The sequence below is a fragment of the Pantherophis guttatus genome, chromosome 8 (genome assembly GCF_059756535.1).
Source record: "Pantherophis guttatus breed Tessera chromosome 8, ASM5975653v1, whole genome shotgun sequence".
NCBI lineage: Eukaryota > Metazoa > Chordata > Lepidosauria > Squamata > Colubridae > Pantherophis > Pantherophis guttatus.
In genome coordinates, this window is record NC_142070.1 from 49,592,560 (window position 1) to 49,614,762 (window position 22,203).

At 34.9% G+C, this 22,203-nt stretch overlaps 1 protein-coding gene and 1 long non-coding RNA gene across 5 annotated transcripts in view; one reads left to right on the top strand and one right to left on the bottom strand.

Annotated features, from left to right (window-relative positions):
- GLRA3 (glycine receptor alpha 3) overlaps positions 1-22,178 on the top strand; it is a 77,562-nt gene extending 55,384 nt beyond the window's left edge. For both annotated transcript variants that reach the window (XM_034442652.3, XM_034442654.3), the window contains 4 exons: positions 542-679; positions 2,396-2,610; positions 3,379-3,525; positions 13,608-22,178. In XM_034442652.3, coding sequence (XP_034298543.2) covers positions 542-679; positions 2,396-2,610; positions 3,379-3,525; positions 13,608-13,889 — 782 coding nt within the window. In that variant the 3' untranslated portion in view covers positions 13,890-22,178. The remainder of the gene's footprint in view (positions 1-541; positions 680-2,395; positions 2,611-3,378; positions 3,526-13,607) is intronic.
- Positions 1-22,203, bottom strand: part of LOC148112627 (uncharacterized) — a 71,792-nt gene that overhangs the window by 4,415 nt on the left and 45,174 nt on the right. For 2 of the 3 annotated variants that reach the window (XR_015729142.1, XR_015729141.1), the window contains exon 4: positions 1,402-1,480. This is a non-coding gene — a long non-coding RNA (uncharacterized LOC148112627). Of the gene's footprint in view, positions 1-585; positions 669-1,401; positions 1,481-22,203 lie in introns of those variants that run through there. The other variant, XR_015729143.1, reaches the window with a different exon arrangement.

A 22,203-nucleotide genomic window follows, 5' to 3' on the forward strand; every position in this document is an offset into this window, starting at 1 on the left:
TGTTGTTAAGTGAACCACTGTAGTTGTTAAGTTAGAGACAAGTAGTTACCTGAATCTTTGCTTGTCAGAAGGCTGCAAAAGGCGATCACATGACCCTGGAACATCATAAATATGAACCAGTTGCCAAGTGTCTGAATTCTGATCATGTGATGGGGCTATAAGTGTGGAAAATGGTGCTGTTGTAACTTTGAATAGTCACTAAAAGAACTGTTGTAAGTTGAGGACTATCTGCATATGATAAAATTATTGGTATATTACTTCAATCAAGGCAAAAGCTTGTCTTAATTTATGAATTAAAATTAATAAAGCAATGACATGACTGGTTCAGAAGTTGCATTTTCTCATATAATACTTCAGAAGTTCATACACTTTAAATTTCACACACATAATTTAATATGAGCCACATGTAAATGATACAGAGATTTTTATTTGACAACGGTATTGTTTTTTATATTTGATCCTGCATGGTTGAATTGGAGAAAATGTTGGCATTAAATGTGTGTTAATTTCCATTCAACATTTTTTTTACTTCCTTTCCTAGTTGGTTATACAATGAATGATCTTGTATTTGAATGGCAAGAAAATGGTGCTGTACAAGTAGCTGAAGGACTTACTTTGCCACAGTTTTTGTTGAAAGAAGATAAAGATCTTTGTTACTGCACAAAACACTACAATACAGGTAAGAAAACTACTCAGTGTTTTGACAATTGAAAGAACATTGTAACTGTTTGTTCTCCAAGCATATATTCAATGTGTAGTTAATCACAGAGTAGTAATGATTCTTGGGCCAAGGAATATTTATATCAAGGAGAAGAGTTTCATAACACACATCTTAACTTCAACATGGAGTGGCAATTGAATAGGTAATAACATCAGCCACAAAATATTAGGGAACAGAAAATCTAGTACAGTGAAAGAAATAAAGTCAAAGTTTTTTTTTTTCTAGGAAAATTGTAGAATTTAGAGAATTTGCATGAGTGTAGACAAAATTAGGTAAAAACATTGTACATGAGAGTCCTATTTTATAGTATTTTGAAGGGTTTTGTCCTCAGTTTAAAATATATGATTAGTTTTATTAGACTAATTTTATTTTAATTTGCTACCTCCAATTTCAGGACTATAAAGGAGAACATAAATATTGATATTGATATTAAAAAACTAGAGATTGCTGATTCAGGGGAAAAAAACTTCCTATGTCATTATGATAAAATAAAGATTCTGCTGCTGCTCCCCTATGTTTTTTGGCTTTACAAATGTTTTACATCTGGAATGCTGCTGGATATTTATCAAAGCAGGAAATCAAGCATCGTTATGACCACTGGGAACAGCTGTGCTTCTGCCACTGTTGACTAAAGAAAATGATCATAGTGTAATAAGTAGGAATAGTAACATATTGATTACCTCCGATTTTCAAAGAAACAATTATTGTTGCATTTTGCACATATTTTTGCATTCCTTTTGTTTGTTGTTAGCATCAACCCTACAAAGAAGCAAAGTAAAGTGAGTTTTAGACAGCTAATTGTTATTATTAACATTATTACTGAAGTAACTCCATCTTTAATTATCTATTTAGAAGGTTATAATAAATCTCTTAAAATGAATTCTATTTGCTTTAAAGTTATTTAAATGGATATTTTCTATAGATTATTCTATACAACTCTCTGTAACATTTAACTGAACAAAACTGTACATTGTGGGACTTCTTTTGAACCAAAGTACGACAAATCAGTTATCTTACAGAATGTGTCCAAAATTCAGTACCTATGATTCCTGTGGAATTGAAATTCAGCAGATTTTATAAAACATTTTATGACATTTAAATTATCATAAAACAGTTTCTGATACAATACAAAATGTTCAAAATGGGTTATTTTCAGAGAAGATACTGTCAATTTTTTCAAGGAAATTCTGTCATTGTTGAAGAAATTGAGGAATCTGATAAGGAAATATCTGTGAAAAGATGACCCAATGGGCCACAGGTTCCCTAAAGTAAAATTAAATCTGGATTCATCCTGGAAATCCTCACAGGATTTTCTGCCTCATAACCTTGGGCACTGGGGAGAATTCAGCTGTACCCAAGTTGCTTACAAAGAGTTTGACTATTATAAGCATGCAATTTGTTTGTACTATTCCACGCAAGATTGGTTTAATCACATTGACTGGAATTCACAAGCAGATCATTAAATGCTCTTATTTCCAGGAACTTGAATGAGAACTATGGGAGTTGTAAAATACAGATACAATAAATAAAAGAACAAGTATATGAACAATTAGTGAGGCATGTTGTAATACATTACAAACAAAAAGTATTTGACATTATTTTGTCATTGAATCAAGGGCAGCTGATAATGGAATAAAACTGGTTCCTCTAACAGTTGTTCTCTGTTATAACCAGGAAAGTTTACCTGCATTGAAGTTCGATTCCATCTTGAAAGGCAGATGGGATATTATCTCATTCAAATGTATATTCCCAGTCTCCTGATTGTCATACTATCATGGGTGTCGTTTTGGATCAACATGGATGCCGCTCCAGCTAGAGTGGCTCTAGGTATAACAACGGTACTCACTATGACAACCCAGAGTTCAGGATCACGGGCTTCACTCCCAAAGGTGAGCCCTTCTGAAAGTTTTCATTTTGATTGATTATAGATAATTGTTTCTCATATATACGGTAACTGTTAAAACTGTTCTTATATTATAAATATTAAAGTTAATTGAATATAGAAATATAAATATGTCATTGCATCTTACAAGATATATACTGTATATTTCTAAATAAGGTAGGCTTTACAATATAGTATGGATTACTATTTTATTTTTGTAATAGGGTTCTACATTTCTTTCTGTAATCATGGCTATTATTGACAAGTAGCATTAGTCAAGCCATCACATATCCATAGCTATAAGAACAGTGAGTTATTATTTTAAAAAAGTGAAAACAAACTAAATTATTTTATTTCATTTTACAGAAAACAAATTGTGGCAGTTATGTCTATCTGATTTGTTTACCTGATAATTCTTGTAGAATGATGCAAGCCATAAAGCATCATAAACGGAATACCAAACATTCAATAATTTGAGTCAAAGTTTTCTGCCTTTCACTATGAATAAACTGTGATGGTTACTTCAGGTGATCTAGCATATTTTTGCCTAACATGGAATGTCATAAAGATAAAGTCTTAAGATACTTTTTTGACACTAAAACGCCTTTCTAATAATGTAGCTTGTAGGACATACATATTTTCCTCTTTAATCCTTTTGTTGTAGTTGACTCTTTACTATGATTTGAATAGACACATTTTCTTCCCTTGACATTTGGAGACATTACACTGTCCTATGTTTTTATACCAGCAATCTTCTACTCTGTACTATCTCTAGGTATCATATGTCAAGGCTATTGACATCTGGATGGCTGTTTGCTTGCTTTTTGTGTTCTCCGCACTTCTGGAATACGCAGCTGTAAATTTTGTGTCAAGGCAACATAAAGAACTGTTAAGATTTCACCGAAAGAGAAAGAAGAATAAGGTAAATATGACAAGCACAGGTTACAGAAATATAAGCAGCAACAAAATTCTGACAATTTTATAACAATGATAGATTGTTCTAAAGTGTCTTGTAAAACAATGACATTTTAGACATTGATCTAGAATGACATTTTGTATTTGGTTGACACAAAGCATATGTAATTCATAAATTTTGTGATGTCTTCAAAATAAGGGTTTAAAAGAATTAAAAGAATCATGTAGAGGTTTCTGCAAAGTTTAATGTCACCAAAATACTAAAAGATTGATTTATTATGGAAACAGATGATTTGAGCTATCTTAACATTATTTCCTACAATCATTCTATGGAAGAAAAATGATTAATATAGTTAGCTTTTTAAATGAAGAGAAAAAGGAACTTGTAATGCAGTTTTCTTTTTATGTGGGTGGGAGGCAAGAGGAATTTCTTCGTGTCAAATAGATGTTAAAAATGTGAGGCATATTACAAGGGTCAAAACTATTTTTTACACCTCAGAATTAATTTTAAACAATGATGCAATAAACTGAAGATTTGTCTATGTGTTTTTGACAACATACAATAGAATAGCAGAAGGCAAGGTATCCAAAGAGTATCATTATACCATGGGAATTATAAATGCCATGGTTGATTTTAATGGTGAAATTCAATTTTTTTTACTGCCGGTTCTTTGGGCATGGCTTAGTGGGCCTGATATGGCTTGGTGGGTGTGGCTTGGTGGGCATGGCAGGGGAAGTATAGTGCAAAATTCCCATTCCCTTCCCACTCTGGGACCAGCTACACTGGTATCTGCCAGTTCTCCAAACTACTCAAAATTTCCACTACCAGTTCTCCGAAACCAATCAGAACTTGCTGGATTTCACCCCTGATTTTAGGGTAAGTGGGGGCAAAATATATGCAGGGAGTAATGAAGAGTGGATATAGAAGTTTTTCTATTTTAACGATTTTTTTTCTGATTCTGTCATAAGTACCTTAATATAAGGAAGTGTATTAAATAACACTAATGTATTAAATAACTATGAGATTTCTGCATACCCCTGTGATCTTTATACAATCTTATAATGGGAATGTCAAAAGAAACAAGGATTATATCTGGATTACAGTATAAAGTGCCAAGTAAAGCAGCACCAATGACTATGTGTGGATGTTGCTTCTTTGAAATTGTAAGACATATTTCTTTTTCCCTCGGACTGAGTCTTTACATGACATGGGTACAGATTATCTATGCTGCATATTCCATTACTTCATATTTGAGGTAACACAGTTAAGCCCATTTTCCCACACACAATACTGGATTTACACTACATTAAATATTAAATCATAGCAATGAAAAGGCTCTTCAATATTTATGAATTGTTGGCTAATTTAAACAGCTGGTTTGAATGAATATCTGTAGTGTCTTAATGTTATATTTTACTGTGCTACAATTACACATCTACATTGACAGTCTTTTTAAAGAATTATATTCTGTCCAGCCCCAATAGTTCAGCTATTGCAGTGACTAAATCAGTTCCTCCAGATCCATTTCTATGTAACGTGCACAAACGTACTCAACACATTATATATTTATTTTATTTTATTTTATTTTATTTTATTTTATTATTTTATTTTATTTTATTTTATTTTATTTTATTTTATTTTATTTTATTATTTTATTTTATTTTATTTTATTTTATTTATTTTATTTTATTTTATTTTATTTTATTTTATTTTATTTTATTTTATTATTTTATTTTATTTTATTTTATTTTATTTTATTTTATTATTTTATTTTATTTATTTATTTATTTATTTATTTATTTATTATTTATTATTACTTTATTCAATTTGTATACTGCCCTTCTCCTAGTGGACTCAGGGCGGTGCAGAGCCAGAACTAAAACACATACCAATACAAAATTTAAAATTATTAAAAGAATAACATACTTTGGCCCAAATTTAAAACAATTCGAATTAAAACCCAGTGACAGATTAAAAGCTAAAAAGCTAAAAAACTAAAAAAAAGGGGGGGGGTTTCACGCCAGCCCTGCTTGATGGAAAAGAAAAGTTTTCAGGGCACGGCGAAAGACCCGGAGATCCGATATCCTTCTTATCTCCGGGGGCAAATAGTTCCAGAGGGCAGGAGCTGCCACAGAGAAGGCCCTCCCCTTGGAGGTCGCCAGCCGACATTGCCTGGCTGACGGCACCCTGAGGAGTCCCTCTCTGTGGGAGCATACTGGTTGGTAGGAGGCTATCGGCGGCAGAAGGCGGTCCCGCAAATACCCAGGTCCTATGCCATGGAGCGCTTTAAAGGTGGTAACTAACACCTTGAAACGCACCCGGAAGACCACTGGAAGCCAATGCAGCTCACGCAGGAGAGGTGTCACATGGAAGCGACCCCTCGCTCCCATAATCATCCGCGCGGCTGCATTCTGCACCAGTTGGAGCCTCCGGGTACTCCTCAAGGGGAGCCCCACGTAGAGAGCATTGCAGTAGTCCAGGCAGGAAGTGACGACTGCCTGAGTGACTGTGCGTAAGGAGTCCCGATCCAGAAAGGGACTCAACTGGCGAATCAGGCGGACCTGATAAAAAGCCCCCCTGGCCACGGCCGTCATATGCTCTTCTAAAGACAGCCGTGCATCCAGGAGGACGCCCAAGTTGCGAGCCATTTTATTTTATTTTATTTTATTTTATTTTATTTTATTTTATTTTATTTTATTTTATTTTATTTTATTTTATTTTATTTTATTTTATTTTATTTTATTATTTCATTTTATTTCATTTTATTTATTTTATTAATTTTATTTATTTTATTTTATTATTTTATTATTTTATTTTATTTTATTTTATTATTTCATTTCATTTCATTTTATTTTATTTTATTTTATTGTATTTTATTATTTTATTATTTTATTTTATTTTATTGTATTTTATTATTTTATTATTTTATTATTTTATTGTATTTTATTATTTTATTATTGTATTGTATTGTATTGTATTGTATTGTATTGTATTGTATTGTATTGTATTGTATTGTATTGTATTGTATTTATATACCACCCTACTCCCGAAGGCCTCAGAGTGGTGAACAGCCAAAAAGATAAAACACACAAACTACAAAATTTAAAAGACAATATAAAAACCCTTTAGATAATTTGGCCCAAAACAAATTAAAACACGCCTAATATTTTAAAACAAATTTACAATTTACAATTTAAAAGGGAAGTTAGGCCAGGCCAGCCTGCTGAAATAAAAAGGTTTTGAGGGCATGGCAGAAGGTGCGTAAATCCAGGATCGTCCGTATCCCTGGGGGAGCTCATTCCAGATAGCAGGTGCCCCCACAGAGAAGGCTCTCTCCCTGGGGGCCGCCAGTCGACACTATTTGGCCGATGGCACCCTGAGGAGCCCCTCTCTATTTGAGCTTACTGGCCGGTGAGAGGCTACTGGTGGTAGAAGGCGGTTCCGTAAGTAACCAGGTCCTAAGCCATGGAGCGCTCTAAAGGTGGTAACCAAAACCTTGAAGCTAACTATCGTCTGGTCTCCAACCTTCACTTTGTTGCGAAGGTTGTTGAGAGTGTGGTTGCCCGACAGCTCCCCCAGTACCTGGATGAAACGACGTATCTGGATCCGTTCCAGTCGGGCTTCAGGCCTGGGTACAGCACGGAAACAGCATTGGTCGCGTTGGTTGATGATCTCTGGAGGGCTCGGGACAGGGGCTGCTCCTCTGTCCTCTCAGCGGCTTTTGATACCATCGACCATGGTATCATGCTGCACCGGTTGGAAGAGTTAGGGGTGGGGGGCACTGTATTATGGTGGTTCTCCTCCTTTCTCTCCGACCGGTTGCAGTCTGTGTTGGCAGGGGGGCAGAGGTCGACCCCGAGGCCCCTCATATGTGGGGTGCCACAAGGGTCAGTCCTCTCGCCCCTTTTGTTCAACATTTATGTAAAGCTGCTGGGCGAGATCATCCATGGTTTCGGGGTGAAGTACCATCAGTATGCTGATGACACCCAGCCATACATCTCCATCCCAGACCACCCCAACAATGCCCTTGAAGTGATGTCCCGGTGTCTGGAGGCTGTGCAGATCTGGATGGGGAGGAACAGGCTCAGGCTCAACCCATCCAAGACCGAGTGGCTGTGGTTTCCGACATCCTGATATAGTCAGTTGACGCCATCGCTGACTATTGGGGGCGAATTGCTGGCCCCCATGGAGAGGGTTCGCAACTTGGGTGTCCTCCTGGATTCACGGCTGTCTTTAGAAGAGCACTTGATGGCCGTGACCGGGAGGATTTTTCATCAGGTTTGCCTGATTCACCAGTTGCATCCCTTTCTGGATCGGGACTCCCTACACACAGTCACTCATGCCCTCGTCACTTCCCGCCTGGACTACTGCAACGCTCTCTACATGGGGCTCCCCTTGAGGAGCACCCGGAGGCTCCAACTGGCACAGAGTGCGGCTGCACAGGTGGTTATGGGAGCAACATGGCGCTCCCGTGTGACACCTCTCCTGCGCGAGCTGCACTGGCTCCTGGTGGTCTTCTGGGTGCGCTTCAAGGTTCTGATTACCACCTTTAGAGCGCTCCATGGCTTAGGACCTGGTTATTTACAGGACCACCTACTACCACAAGCAGCCTCCCACTGGCCGGTACGCTCTCATAGAGAGGGGCTCCTCCGGGTGCCGTCAGCTAAACAATGTTGACTGGCGGCCCCCGGGGGAGGGTCTTCTCTGTGTGGGCACCCACTATCTGGAACGAGCTTCCCCCAGAGATACGGAGGATCCCAGATCTATGCACTTTCCGCCGTGCTCTTAAGATTCTTCTATTCCAGCAAACCGGCCTGGCCTACTTTTCTCCCCTGTTTTAAAATTCTTTTACATCAAAATTTTAATTTGTTTTAAATTATTGGGATTTTTAATTGTCTTGGGCTAAATTATTTAATCTGGTTTTAATTATATCTTTTAACTTTTGTATTTATGTATTTTATTTTGTGCCTGTTCACCGCCCTGAGTCCTTCGGGAGTAGGGCGGTATATAAATCTAATAAAAGAAAGAAATGAAAGACGCGCACCCAGAAGACCACCAGGAGCCAGTGCAGCTCGTGCAGGAGAGGTGTTACATGGGATCGTCACATCGCTCCCATAACCACCCGCGCGGCCGCACTCTGAACCAGTTGGAGCCTCCAGGTGCTCCTCAAGGGGAGCCCCATGTAGAGAGCATTACAGTAGTCCAGGCGGAAAGTGATGAGGGCATGAGTGACCGTGCGTAAGGAGTCCCGATCCAGAAAGGGACGCAACTGGCGAATCAGGCGGATCTGATAAAAAGTCCTCCTGGCCAGAGCCGTCAAATACTCTTCTAAAGACAGCCATGAATCCATATTATATATGGATTATATATATATTAAATCATTTAATCATTTAAAACAGAATGATTTAATATGGCCTGACTCATTTATACTATTCTTCATCTTTATAACATGTGCCTCCCTCAATTGTGAATGTGGTTGTGATTTAACATTTTCAGCAATTCTATCCTATCCGAGATAAAAGATAAAGGAGTCCCTATGGATTTTACTCCACTAGTCATTACCAGCTTTAGGGGGGCAGTGCTCATCTCTGTTTCATGGCCTTTGAGCCAATGCTGTCCCAGAGTCCTGTTACCTTCCCACCAAAGTGGTATCTATTTATCCACTCACATTTTTCTGCTTTCGAACTGCTAGGTCGGCAGAAGCTGGGGTGACTGAGGATGGAAGCTGACCACGTTGTGTGGTGCTTGGGTCTTGAACATGAACTACCGCTTTCCAGCCAACAAGCCCACCATTTTAACTGCCACTCCATTGTCTCCCTATCCCTGATACCTTTATCTTAAATATTACTCAAGCAGATATTTCAGGATGCTCCCAAATAAAAAAAAAACTTGTGTTTTACTATCATCTTTTTTTGCAAAGGTATTTCAGTCTCCAGAATATATTGGTCTTTTCCATTCCATTCCATTTCATTCCATGAGCCTGACATGCTTAGCAATTAAGTCTAGATAAGTCTAGCTATATACTGCCAATTGTAGAAACAACAATGGAATTATTATTATGCTAACTATATTTAAGAGACTATTGTGAATAATAAAAATAATAATGCTAAGTAGCGACTTCAAATTTGATACAGAATGCCTAAATCTTTTGGGGAATGATGCTTATGTGCATAATATAGCAGTATACTATATTACTGTATACCAAGAATGCCATACCTGTTTGGTTGGGCAGCCATTGCAGATGATGATAATATCAATATTCTTTTCAGACTAAGCATTTATTGTTCACATTAAGCCAAGACTATTCTATTACTTTAAATTATTGTCTTTAACATTCTTATAATATACAATAAAAGCAACCCCTCACCATGTTTTAAAAGAAAAACAACTTTCAGTTATATAATAAGCATTCCATTTCTCATTTTATATGTCTGACTCATATTGTTAGTAACCCATACAAAATTATCTGTCTGTTTGTCTGTCTACCCATCTGTCCATTGATCCATCCATTCAAAAGATTTATATTTCAACCCAATTCAAATAACATATCCCTGGATAGTATAAAAATATTACTAAACAAAAATATAAAATAAAATAACACATACAATTATTAGCAATAGCAATGGCACTTAGACTTATATACCACTTTACAGTGCTTTACAGCCCTCTCTATGTGGTTTACAGAGTCAGCGTATTGCCCCCAACAATCTGGGTCCTCATTTTACCCACCTCGGAAGGATGGAAGGCTGAGTCAACCTTGAGCCTGGTGAAATTTGAACTGCTAAATTGCAGGCAGCCTGCAGTCAGCAGAAATAGCCTGCAATACTGCACTCTAACTATTCGGGTTATGCTCACTTTAAATTTCCTTCTTTTGGTTTTGTGGACTTCAATAGTTGCAGCAAATCCATAAAAGCATTTTGTTTGCTTGTTGCCACGAGCCACACATGTGAATTGCTATATTAAGTTTTCACAATTTTTATGAATTGGTTTGGCTCCATCTGCAGGTTTTCAAAGCAATTTTCTACATGGCTGTATTCATTTGACTGTTTGATGTAAAACATTTTTAATCAAGCTCACTTGTGGATAATTCATTGATATACATACTGTATATGCAAAAATCTTCTAAAAACAGTGGCTTTTTAAGAACAACATATGTCATGAAGAAATGGCATGACAAATTATCTGATGTGATGACTTGCCAAAATTAAAATGTAAATTGGCCCATCATTAACTAGAATCACAATCATAAAGTTTGAAGTGGGCATTTAGATGATCATGTCCTACTCAATGCAGGAATCTAAATTAAAATGTCTCCCACAGATGGCTATTTTAGCTTTTTTGAACACATTCAGTGAAAGGAAGCCTACCACCTCTCTGGTTAATTAATTCCATTAACAAATGCATTAATGTTTTTTCTAATGCCCAATGGAATCTGGCTTCCTTACTTAAATATAAACTATCATGTATATTGCACTCTGGAACAAAGGAGAGAGCATGTCTTCCTATGGCATCCTTTACCCAAGAGTTTAAAGAGTCTTACAACATTCTCCAGGCCTACAGTACAACAGTATTTACCTTTTTCTTTGTAGCCACATGACACTATATAAATTTAATAAAACATAAAACATAAACATAAACACGGAGAGGTCATATTTACATTCCAAGATATTTTCCCCACATTTAATATTCAAGTAACAAATCAGCCCTTGGAAGCAGGCCAGTTTAGAGTCACTTTCAAATTTCTTTCTAACATTTTCTTCTTTTCTCTGCCTGAATTAACATTTTGCTAACTTCTCTAAGGTTATCTCTGTAGTTGCCGAAGTAAAAAATATCATGAATAAATACAAATTAGTAACATAAAAAATAGACTAGTAGTCCAAATCCAACATTTAGACCGATCCTTCTCCAATGAAGTAGCACATAAACTCTACAGTTTGCCCTTTAACTACAACAAGTACAGCTAAATTTAGGTGGATACATGATACCCTTCTAAAGTTTTAATAAAAGTCATGTCCAATTCTAGGGCATAATGCTCATCTTTGTTTCTTGGCCAAGGGAGCTAGTGTTGCCTGAAGGCTATTTTTGTGACCACGTGACCAGCATGGCTATATGCCAAAGCACATGGAATGCTGTTATCTTCCCACCAAAGTGGCACCTTGCAGTTAGTAATAATTCCTCATAATATTAAGGAAAACAGACTTCTAAAAAACATTTAATAGATAGGAGTTAATTTACATTTTTTGAATCACAGAACTTGGATCAAAATGGAAACAAGATACAGCTGGGGGAAAAGCTGCAGAAATTGAGGCAAGAAAGTAGCCAAATATATCTATAGAATATGGTAAAATAGCTACAGCATATAGTAAAAAGTTTCACATTGCTGGCCTCAACTATGCAACTGAAGCTCTGATGGTTTTTTATGTATACTATATGGAAGATACACATCCAAAGTAGACAGAGCATCAATATACCATGTTTCCCCAAAAATAAGACCCTGTCTTATATATATATATATATATATTGGAACCCTGAAATAAGCGCTTGGCCTTATTGCCATGCATTCAAAAGCCTGATTGGGCTTATTATCAGTGGAGTCTTATTTTGGGGAAAACAAGATCCTGTCCCAGCCAACATCTTCACTCTTTTATCACATTCTGTAGATACTATAAATTTTGTTTAAATACCATATTTATTTATTAAATTTGTTTGCTACCCATTTCACTGTGGCAATAGATACCATCTCTTGAAAGGAAAATATCTCTGAATTTAAGATGATTATATGTCATAAAGGAAGAATGGACATTAAAAATAGTATAAAATTATAGAAAATCTTGGAAAATGTCCAATATTCATCTTATTGACTCTGACACCAATTCTTGACATTCTTTTTTTTAAAATGTGTGCATTTGACACACATATTTTATTTTTATTGCTTTAATACACAAAAAGAGACTGAAAAAGAATACAACAAAAACAGAAAAAATGTATTAAAATATATTACTAATGGAGAAAATAATTCAGTGCAATTTTAAATACATCATAAAATTTTGACCACACATTCCATGTCATTAATAAAGGGCCAGTTTTAAATCAGAAAGCAAATACTTATTTTTGATCCAAGATTGCACAAATATATTACACCATTTTTCCGATGTCATTCTTTCGTCTTTGCCCCATGCTGAGTAAACCTGTACTTCTTTAGACAGTTATAAATTTTACATTATGGCACATAATTGAAAAGTATAAGTCATATTCTAAACCAGAGTGTCTAACCCTAGCAACTCTTAAGAGTTGTGGACATCAACTCTCAGAATTCCCCAGTCAGCATACTAGCTAGTGAATTCTGGGAGTTGATATCCACAAGTGTTAAAGTTGCCAAGGTTGGTCACTCCTGTTCCAAGTAGTATAGATCTTCTTCAACACCATATTAGCAAACTTGAAAGGAGAAGCTCATGTCATATGCGTACACCACCCATTTTTATATGTGACAAACGTGTATACTAATTTACAGTATATACAGTATAGGTTGACTTTCTGTTGATAGTAAACATTCTTTCTCACAAACAAAATCACTCACATATGTTCACAGGCAGATGTATGTTTTTCTTGCGGAAAAAAAAGAGAGAAACCAAAAGCAGGTTAATGATAGAGTAAGGGAAAGGAGTTACTACACATGAAAAGAAACAAAAAAGAAATAGGGGAAATGATAAAAGCAGAAGGATATGTAAGAGTAGAGATAACAGGACAGGGAATGGAAAAAAAGACAGAAGAACCCTATTTCAAAATTAAAAAGTCAAGCAGCAACAAATCTTCAAGCTAATATTTAAAGACATTTCCTACACTTTGCAGCAGCAATGTTTTTGTTTTCAATAGCTTCTTTATTTTTACAAGGGATACCATCTTTTCCCATTTATATTATTTAGACAAAAAAAAGAAAATTTTCTTATAAACACAGAGTTTCCTTTTAAAAATGAAGATGTAAATTTGACAAAAAATATTTAGGTTCAAGAATTCTAATTCTTTCTTTCTTTCTTTCTTTCTTTCTTTCTTTCTTTCTTTCTTTCTTTCTTTCTTTCTTTCTTTCACAGGATGATGATATAAGGGACAATCGGTTCAATTTCACAGGCTATGGAATGAGCCCACCATCTATACAAGCAAAGGACGGAGTGGTTCCAAAAGGGTCCAATAATCCAGTTCAGTCTGCATCCCTTACTCCTGAAGAAATGAGGAAGGTATTCATTGATCGGGCCAAGAAAATTGATACCTTATCCAGAGCCTGTTTCCCTTTAGCCTTTCTTATATTCAACATTTTCTACTGGATTATCTACAAAATTGTTAGGCATGAGGACATTCACCAAAAACCAAATTAAGGTTTTCACTTTTCAACAGTTCTCATTTTGATTACAGTGATAAAAATCAGTATGGAAATACTTTTTAATGAACAGAAGCTCAATGAAAAAAAAAAATACCCCAAGAAACAAAATACTTATGTGGCTTGCTATGCAAAGTCACAATGTCAGGTGGGGGAAAAAAGATATCCAGTGAAGATGCAGCATAATCTACCACAGTATTTCTACTTGTTATTAACTTTAGTTTTTCAAACTAAATGACAATGCTGTTCGATAAAATTTTACTGCCAATCTTTCTACATATTGTTACATAATAATATAGTATTCTTTGAAGTCCTTGTTATAATTTTTAATTCAACTATATTTTTTTAATCTATGAAAAGGAAGTCCCCAAAGTCCTTAGATAAGTGCCATACGATCAAGCCTCCTTTAAATTTTATAAGTGAACACTGTTTTGAGTCTTGAGTCTAAAAATGTTATCTATTTTAAATAATGAAGCTTGTTTTCTAGATTTAAGGACACTGCCAATGGCCTTTGTATTAAACACAGAATGCATTTTAGATAACACACTGAAAAAAGAAGCTGCATGCAAATACAAATACATGCAATCTACAAATCACTTATTCTATGAAATTATACTGATGTTTCCTTTAACGTGTCAATTCTATTCTGAAAACAGATAAACTGGTAATTGCCAGCCATATAACAAATATGATTGACAATTGAATTCAAATACAAGATTTTTGACATACAAAAAGGCAGGCTAGGTCATTGCATATTATTCAGCACAATATTAGAAATTTTGATCTTCTATTAAAGCTGGGTAGGGAGTGAGGGGGAAAAAGACAGTAGCCCAAAAGATGGGCAGGTATAAACCTTTTATATTATCCTTATAAAATCACAATGTCATAAATTTTAAAAATGTATTATTTATTTGTTTGTTGGTTTATGTATTTAGAAAATTTATACAGCTGCCTACTCGCTCACAGTGACTCTAGGCAGCTTACAAACAATAAAAACACAGTGTAGGGAGAAAAAATAATCTCCATTCATCCACCCTTGGTGACAACACAATCAAATAAACCATTTGATGGGCTCCATTCCACTCTGGGTTCCCCAGGCCCACTGTCAAGCCTTCAGGGCCTTATAAAACAGTGTCAAAGTAGGAGCCAGTCTAATTTCTGAAAAGATGATATTCCAAAGGGAGGGAGCCACAGAGAAGGCCCTTCTTTTGGATCCTGCCTATACCTCCATTTGGGACAGGACTCACAACATTCCTTGCCTGCCCACTCTGATAGGCTGGGTGGATGTGACTGGCAAGAGATGTTCCCTCAGATAACCATCTCAGATATTATGATAGTATTTCCAATTCAGTACCATATTTTTCAACAATTTTTTTATTGCAATTTGTGACATAGCTTTGACAAATAAACTAGCCCTAGTGCAATTATTATCTATTATTATTACTACTATTATTAGATAGGAGGCGATTTACCCATCCATTTATGTAAGCACTCATTAGAAATAATATTGATCTAAGAATGTTAATCATGCTTAAAACGATTCAACTTATAGATAACATATACTCAATTAATTATACTGTATACCTGCTTACTGAAAAATTAGTACCCTTGGAATCAAATAAATGTCTGAGGTAAATAAATTTAAAATCTGTCTGATCCAGCATTCATTGACAAGTCTAATAATAAATACTTAAATAATTTTAAACCACTTTTTCCAAGAAAACAGTTAACATATTTAAGGATAACAAAAGGTTCTTAACAAATCTATAAATTGGCTGAGAAAAACGATAAATCTTCTACTCCAAATATTGTTTGGAGGTCACCTATGTACATTTTGAATCAATATTTTTCATTGAAAATATTTTAAAAAATCAAAAGGCTTTTAATTTGTTTTTTATCTGAAGTGGATGGACTGAATCAATGTTAATTGCAAATATTAAATCATTTGTTGGATCAAAAACTATTTCTTGGATTAAAAAATATCTTAATGATGTATTTCTGGGATATTTTACATCCAAGTTATTGTCTGTTTACAAAAAGTAAACTGGGAAATTGCTTACTACTTTTTAAATACTATAATATAGGTCTACTCTGCATTTAATGGACAATTAAAGGTGGATTTGGATTTAAAGATTTGAAAAACCTTTGCAAAGTCTTTTAGTTATACAAATTCTAAAAGTATGATCCATTTTGTCATTCTGACTTAATCTTGCAATTAAATTGATGCCTCCTTATTTGCAGTTATTAACTAATGTTTTATATGAAGTATAGTGTAGATATATTTTAGTGAGAGAAGATACACTTCTCAGAAAATAAAAAGCTACTCATATGGATATTCTAATTTACTCTATAAGAGAAAACATTCACACAAACTGAATTATTCCAACAAATTAAGATAGTGTTTTCAGAGGGACAATTGACATGAATTGCTTCTTCAATACTGAATATTGAAGACATACTATATAAAAATATTTATATTCTTTAAATATATACAAACTATGGTAAGTACTTTTAGGAAATGAGGAAGAAAAAGAATATTCAATTAAAAAATTACCCCATTTAATAATTGGGATTAATAATATTAATAATTATATTAATAATAAGATTATTTATTTATTTTTTATTTATTTTATTAGATTTATATACCGCCCTACTCCCGCAGGACTCAGGGCGGTGAACACCCAGATAAAACACATAAATTACAAAATGTAAAAACAGTATAAAATCTGATTAAATAATTTGGCCCATGACAATTTAAACAACCCTAATGTTTTTAAGACAAAATTAAAATTCATCATTTGAATTAAAAGGGAAAAGAAAAAATTAGGCCAGGTCAGTCTGTTGAAATAGGAAAGTCTTGAGAGCATGGCGAAAGGTGCGTAAATCTGGGATCCTCCGTATCTCCGGGGGGAGCTCGTTCCAGATAGCAGGTGCTCTCACAGAGAAGGCTGTCCCCCTAGGGGCTGCCAGTTGACACTGTTTGGCCGACGGCACCCGGAGGAGCCCCGCTCTATGAGAGAGTACTGGCCGGTGGGAGGCTATTGGTGGCAGCAGGCGGTCCCGTAAATAACCAGGTCCTAAGCCATGGAGTGCTCTAAAGGTGGTAACCAAAACCTTGAAGTGCACCCGGAAGACCACTGGGAGCCAGTGCAGCTCGCGCAGGAGAGGTGTTACATGGGAATGCCATGTCGCTCCCATAACTACCCGCGCGGCCACACTCTGCACCAGTTGGAGCCTCCAGATGCTTCTCAAGGGGAGCCCCATGTAGAGAGCATTACAGTAGTCCAGGCGGGAAGTGACGAGGGATGAGTGACCGTGCGTAAGGAGTCCCGATCTAGAAAGGGATGCAACTGGCAGATCAGGCGAACCTGATGAAAAGTCCTCCCAGTCACGGCCGTCAAATGCTCTTCTAAAGACAGCCGTGAATCCAGGAGGATGCCCAAGTTGCGAGCCCTCTCCGTGGGGGCCAATGACTCGCCCCCAATAGTCAGTGATGGCTCCAACTGACTATATCGGGACACCGGAAACCACAGCCACTCGGTCTTGGATGGGTTGAGCCTGAGTCTGTTTCTCCCCATCCAGATCCGCACGGCCTCCAGGTTAATATATTTGATATTGTTTGTACAAAATACATACATTATAATTCATTTTTCTCCTGCTTTCCCTTTGGAAAAATCCTAAAAATGCACACACTGAAAACTGGAGAAGGTTCACTGTAATTTAGGCAACTATTTTCCATCATGTTGACCTTCATATTGTAAACAGCCAGAAAGGAAATGAATTTGAAGCTGGAAGTATGTTAGGCAGATTAACAACATAATAGGTAACATTTGTATATTTTAAAACATGGCTGAAAATCTACTATTTCTTAATGCAGAAATGAAGCTGCAGAGATATAAAATTATTTATGGTTCAGCTTTAACTTCATTCTTTCTACATGAACAGTGGCATTTTAATCATCTCTTCCTGGAATGTTAGTCTTGATAAGCCAAAATAACTTTGTGTGAAATCACTGTAGAATTAGTCTCTGAATTTGGATTCAGAAACATTTCAAAAAGTTTTGAATGTTTCTGCCACTTCAATTTTTGATTTTTTAAAAAAGGCTTTAAAATTCCTGTTAGTCTGAGGCCAACCATCAGCCACCTCAACCACCAGGCCCCTGTAGAATTTTTATATTCACATTGGTTCTTCCACATGTAATTAGAAGTTCTTAACACAGTGAGAATCTACATTGCTTTCTATATCTTTTTTAACCAAAGAAGTCAGGCATGCATATCAAGAATAGTAGTTATAGTTATTTCTTCCATTATCATGCTTTAACCTTTCTTAAATGTTTATTTCCTAATAAACATATCAATTCTATTCTTTGTTTGTATTGTAGTCTTTACTTCCTCAGCAAGAAACCATTTCACTCTGAGTTATGATTAAAGAAACCAGTCACTGTATGCAAACACTTCATGCACTACTTTAAATCATATTTTTATACCTAATTTGGATTCTTCATCTATTTAAGTTTGTTTATACATAAGCAAAAGTGTGTTTTAAACATGAGATATAGACATCAGCCTCAGACTGATATTATCAGTAAAAAGAAGTAGGCGAGTTTTAATTTAGACTGAAAAATAATTGAGTGTGATTCTACTTGCATATGAAAATATGAATTGAAATCAATCTATTTGTATACAAAATTGTCAATTGAATGTGCTTTTTCAGAGAAATCACTGAAATAAAATAGAAAATCCCTGATTTGTGGGTATTCTGCTTCCCACTGGAATTAGGTGGCCAGTAAATATATAATAGGAAATTGAGAAGGAAACATCACCTAATTAATTCCTGCCTATGTAAATAGTGACCTTATCTTTATAACATACATTCCTAGGAAAGAATTAGCCACTTTGACTAATTTTATCAGGACTACATTATAGTACAGTTCTCAGAATTACAGTCTGCACACATGATAAAGTTGTCCAAAAAAACCCAGGAAATAATAACAATAACAAGTAGTAACAGTAATCAGGTGTCCGCAAAAAGCTATCTCTTTGGAAATGAGACTTATTTTTATATCACAGAAGAGCTAGTTACTTTGCTAAGTCAGGGGTTAATCAGAACTGTAGATTAGAGGATATATTTTACAAGCAGAAGGTCTCAGGTTCAAATGACTGCATCATAAGTTATTAGAAGATAACAAAGTCAAGGATTTAGATAGTAGTTTGTGTCTGTAAAAGCAAAGGGAAGTGATTAAGTGCTCACATCAAATCAGGTATTCTGAAGCATGGATATTGCTTCTTTCTAAAGGAATTCTAAGGGGTTATATGACTTTGGTATTATTTTATTGTCATATTTCCAGGATGTGAACAGTTATTTCTTTATTACAGTATTCCAAAAATTATACCAGATCTTTGTCTATTTGCTTATTATATGTTTTAATGCAAACTACTGGGTTGAATTCTAACTCTGCAGCTGCATCCCATTTATTTATTTATTTAAATATTAAATAACTGCTATCAAAATGCACTTGATACGATTTGAAAAATTTGTAAATCAGGTACCATTCATTTAAAGGACACAATATGCATCACCCTGTTCTCTTTTATAATTTAATAATATATATTGTCCTATTCAGTTTTCTTTGATATAGCATTTTTACAAACTATATATTTTAAAGTATAATTTCATGTTATAAGGAAACATTTCTCATAAAAATAACAGCAATGTCCTAGGATAAATAAGACAAACATGGTTCCACTCTGCTTCTTAAAAAACGTGAATCTCACTAACAATAGTGATGATCATAAAAATAAAACTGAATTTCCTTATAAATATAATATTTTACTATATAAAGGAGTTTAATGTGATAATTAAATCCAATTAAAATATAAAAATATAAAGCCAAACCACAAAATAAATATATTTCATACACAAATCCTGCTTGTGGTATGATTTTACTTATACATAATTTTGTATACTACCTACTTTTATGATTCTAGACAGCTTACAATAAAATAGAAACATATATATCACAACATGTTAAAAAGAAGCCTCATAAATATATAATAGTATATCATGTGGCCTCGGAACTAGATTATGTAACATTTCATGGAAGCTGTGGTTTCCATTATATTGCATTTCCTACCTCCCAGGTCCACTAGAAAAGCACAGCCTTAATGGCTTTCAAAAATAATAGTTTTGGAAGGGGTGATCCTAAATTCAAGGGCAAGCTACTGCCAAGTGCAGAGGCTACTACCATGAATAGGTTTTCTGGATTCTCCTTCTTGGTTTTCTATAGGGTAAAATATCTTAATTTGCTTAATCTGCAAATTCATTCTTATTATTTTTTTATCTAGCATATGCCATAAAACAGTCTGTCATTTAAAAAACAACAAAATATTGTGTTTAAAGCTGCAGTTGTTTGCACTATTCATATTTATTATTACTCTGTAAACTGATGTGTACAAGATGAGCATCCCATCTTTCTTTCTACCAGCACTTTTAAATTTTATATTCATATTATTTAATAAATTAAATTAAATTAATTAATTAATTAAAATAAATATTAACATAATTTTATTATAGTACTATCATTCACATACACACGCACATACGCACACACATATATACATATACACATACACATACATGTATGTGCATATGTGTGTATGTGTGTGTGCATGTGTATGTGTATGTGTGTATATGTGCACACACATATATATACATATACACATACACATACATGTGTGTATATGTGTGTATATACACATACATGTATGTGCATGTGTGTGTGTGTGTGTGTGTGTGTGAATGATAATACTATAATAAAATTATGTTAATATTTATTTAAATTTCTTAAATCACAAGATATTGTGAGGGAATTTTTCCTATCAGGATTTTTCACAAAAGCTTTAGCAGGCTGGGAGTTGTAGCATAATAGACTGTAAAATAGGCATATTTTATAGAGAACATAACAAAAAAACCATGCATATTATCAATAGTAGTAATGATACACAAAAAAATTTAGAATAACTAAGAAGTTGAGGATGAAAAAAAAAACTTCTCTGTCACTAGGAACGTACCCTTTCCTTTCAGGAAACTCAGACAGATTTGGCCAATATTAATTGGTTCTAATTAGGATAAAGGCTCACAGTGGCTCAAGACACTGAGCTTGTCAGCTGCCTGGGATCAAGACCGAGTCCTGCACAACAGGGTGAGCTCCCATTACTTATCCAGCTCTTGTTAGCAGTTCAGAAGCATGCAAATGTTAGTAAACAAATAAGTACTGCTTTGGCAGGAAAGGTTACTGCATTCTGGATTTTTATACTGGTGCGTAATGATGGTAGCATCTCTCGGACAAACATAGGCTTCCTTGAGAATCGGAGATGAGCATCACCTCCTTGAGTCTGTCATGGCTGGATAGGGGAAACCTTTAACCTTTTAATGATGATAATTATGCTTTTATTTGCATCCTTTCAAATAATAGCTTGAAATTAAGCTGCATATTAATTTAGTGCAAAATGAAGATAACATGCAAGCAGATTTTGTTGCCTGGAAGTTGCTTTTTCACTGAAAAATCAGTGCAGTAGCCAAAGTGTGTGTTGTATAAAGACCTATATATTGTTATTGCCTTGGGTGGTTTCTGAAAGAAATAAGAGACTGAAGGAAGCATTTGGATGAAAGCTGTAAAATGATGTTCATGCTGATATTTTGTTATGCTTCAACGTTATTGCATTTTCTTTTTTTTGCCATTGCCATAAAATATGCATAAGGCTTGGGGCCTGGGTTTGCAATTATCAGAGAAGAAAACCAACTTACATACTACAGTTTTGGATGTTTACTTGTGAGCTACTTATAAAGTTGTGCCATATGCTTTTCATATGAAGATTAAACATTAAATATGGTAGCTTGTGTAACAGTGAACTTCACTAGCAGCTTCCTCAAAATGTGACAACCAAACCAACCAACCAACCAACCAACCAAACAAACAAACAAACAAACAAACAAAATGGATATAATAGTGTATTTATTATGTCTGTAAGTTTTAAGCAAATCTTTCTGTGAATTTTGTCTAGACAAGAACAAATACTAGTTTATGTCTAGAAGTGTTTCCTTTTAGTAAAATCCAATGAAAATGTTGTGCGTGATTAATTTTTCTTTCTTATATTATTTCTATATTCTGCACTAGTGTGAACATGTTCTTCTGACAGAGGTGTTAAGATGTATGCAGCCATAATGTTTATCTAATTGTAAATATTTTGTCCTAAAACAAGAATAAAAACCACATTTTTTTCATGAATTACTCAGTCTGTCACCATTGTTTT